Here is a 1,905-nt window from a genome sequence, read left to right as displayed (position 1 = left end):
TTTTCTGTTCATCATTTTGTGTCTGTATGTGTTTTTGTTGTTGTTGTTTTCGCAACGACTTATGTCAGTGCAGATGTGCATTCAAATCGGATATCGTCTGTCCCAAAGCTCATTCATCGTAGCTGGAATACAACCGTGACATGTTATGGTCAACACCACGTGTGATAGGAAAACTAATACACACACACACACACGCACACACACACACACATACACACGCGCACGCACGCATGCACGCACGCACATACACACACACACACACACGCGCGCGCGCACGCACACACGCGCACACACACACACTGTGACACACACACACACACACACACACACACACAGACTTCTTCCTCCTCTTTGTAGTTGGCTACGTCAGCATGAGCTCCCATCAAATTTACTTTACTTCCCTCCGGCCATCCATCATCCGACATTTTTTGTTGTCCGGAAGCGAGCAGCAACAGGTTCAAATCCTCCTTTAGCTGTTCATCTCTGTCCTTTTGACCGAAGTTTGGATGGCACTTTTGGGAGAATTTTGTCAATCCCTCCAGGATCTCATTCTTGTTTGCTAATTCTCTTTAGTTGATATTCGGCACCTAACAAGTTTCTTGTTTCCAGTTCCCTGATCGACTATAAAAATTATATCTTCCTCCCGAACCTAGAACTTGTTTTGACCTTCCAAAACAGATTTGTTCTCGATTATACCGACTCCACCAGGAAGTTAACCTTCTTCGACATTCTGATAGCTTAATTCGCGCGATTTCCGGCAAACAAAAAGCCACATACGCCTGAGTAAATAGAAACAACCATCCATTGTTGTCTGTGTGTAATGCGATGTGGTGCTAAAAGACACATTTCCAGGTTTATGTACAATGAAAATTTTCTTATCTCATCTCATCTCATCATCTCATCTCATCTCATCTCATCTCATCTCATCTCATCTCATCTCATCATCTTATCCATCAAAACATTTCAAAATAAAAGGTACCGACCTACCGACCGCAAGTGTTTGGCCTTGTGAAGGAAACAAAGATTGTTGTTGGCCTTACCATGCTCTTCTTATTGTCCACAGCAAGCTCCGCGAGCAGCACCGGGTTCAAATCCACGTGCAGCTGCTGGCGTCGTTCATCCTGACCAACGTGGTGATGATGCTGTGGGAGAACCTCGTCTTCAACGACCGTCTGCACAACCCCAACCACGACACGCTCATGTACCAGGACACGGTAAGGGACACGACTTTCTTATGTACCAAGACATGGTAAGGGACACAACTCGCTTATGTACCAAGACATGGTAAGGGACACAACTCGCTTATGTACCAAGACATGGTAAGGGACACAACTCTCTCATGTGTACCAAGACATGGTAAGGGACACAACTCTCTCATGTACCAAGGCACGGTAAGGGACACAACTCGCTTATGTACCAGGATACGATAAGGGACACAACTCTCTCATGTACCCAGGCACGGTAAGGGACACCACTTTCTCATGTACCAAGACATGGTAAGGGACACAACTCTCTCATGTACCAAGACACGGTAAGGGCCAACAACTCTCTCATGTACCAAGACACGGTAAGGGACACAACTCTCTCATGTACCAAAACATCGTAAGGGACACAACTCGCGTATGTACCAAGACACTGTAAGGGACACAACTCTCTCATGTACCAAGACATGGTAAGGGACACAACTCTCTCATGTACCAAGACACGATAAGGGACTCAACTCTATCATGTGCCAAGACACGGTAAGGGCCACAACTCTCTCATGTACCAAGACACGGTAAGGGCCACAACTCTCTCATGTACCAAGACACAGTAAGGGACACAACTCTCTCATGTACCAGGACACGGTAAAAGCCAACAACTCTCTCATGTACCAAGACATGGTAAGGGCCACAACTATCTCAT

General features: G+C 46.0%; 1 protein-coding gene across 1 annotated transcript in view; it reads left to right on the top strand.

Moving 5' to 3' along the window:
• Nucleotides 1–1,905, top strand: part of LOC138983101 (uncharacterized) — a 99,188-nt gene that overhangs the window by 95,656 nt on the left and 1,627 nt on the right. Inside the window, exon 6 of the mRNA XM_070356509.1 lies at nt 1,064–1,214. Within this exon, the coding sequence (XP_070212610.1) occupies nt 1,064–1,214 (151 nt within the window). The remainder of the gene's footprint in view (nt 1–1,063; nt 1,215–1,905) is intronic.

Source organism: Littorina saxatilis, linkage group LG12 (genome assembly GCF_037325665.1).
Source record: "Littorina saxatilis isolate snail1 linkage group LG12, US_GU_Lsax_2.0, whole genome shotgun sequence".
Taxonomy (NCBI): Eukaryota; Metazoa; Mollusca; class Gastropoda; order Littorinimorpha; family Littorinidae; genus Littorina; species Littorina saxatilis.
Note: the sequence above shows the minus strand (reverse complement) of the source record. Positions and strands in the feature narration are given on the sequence as shown.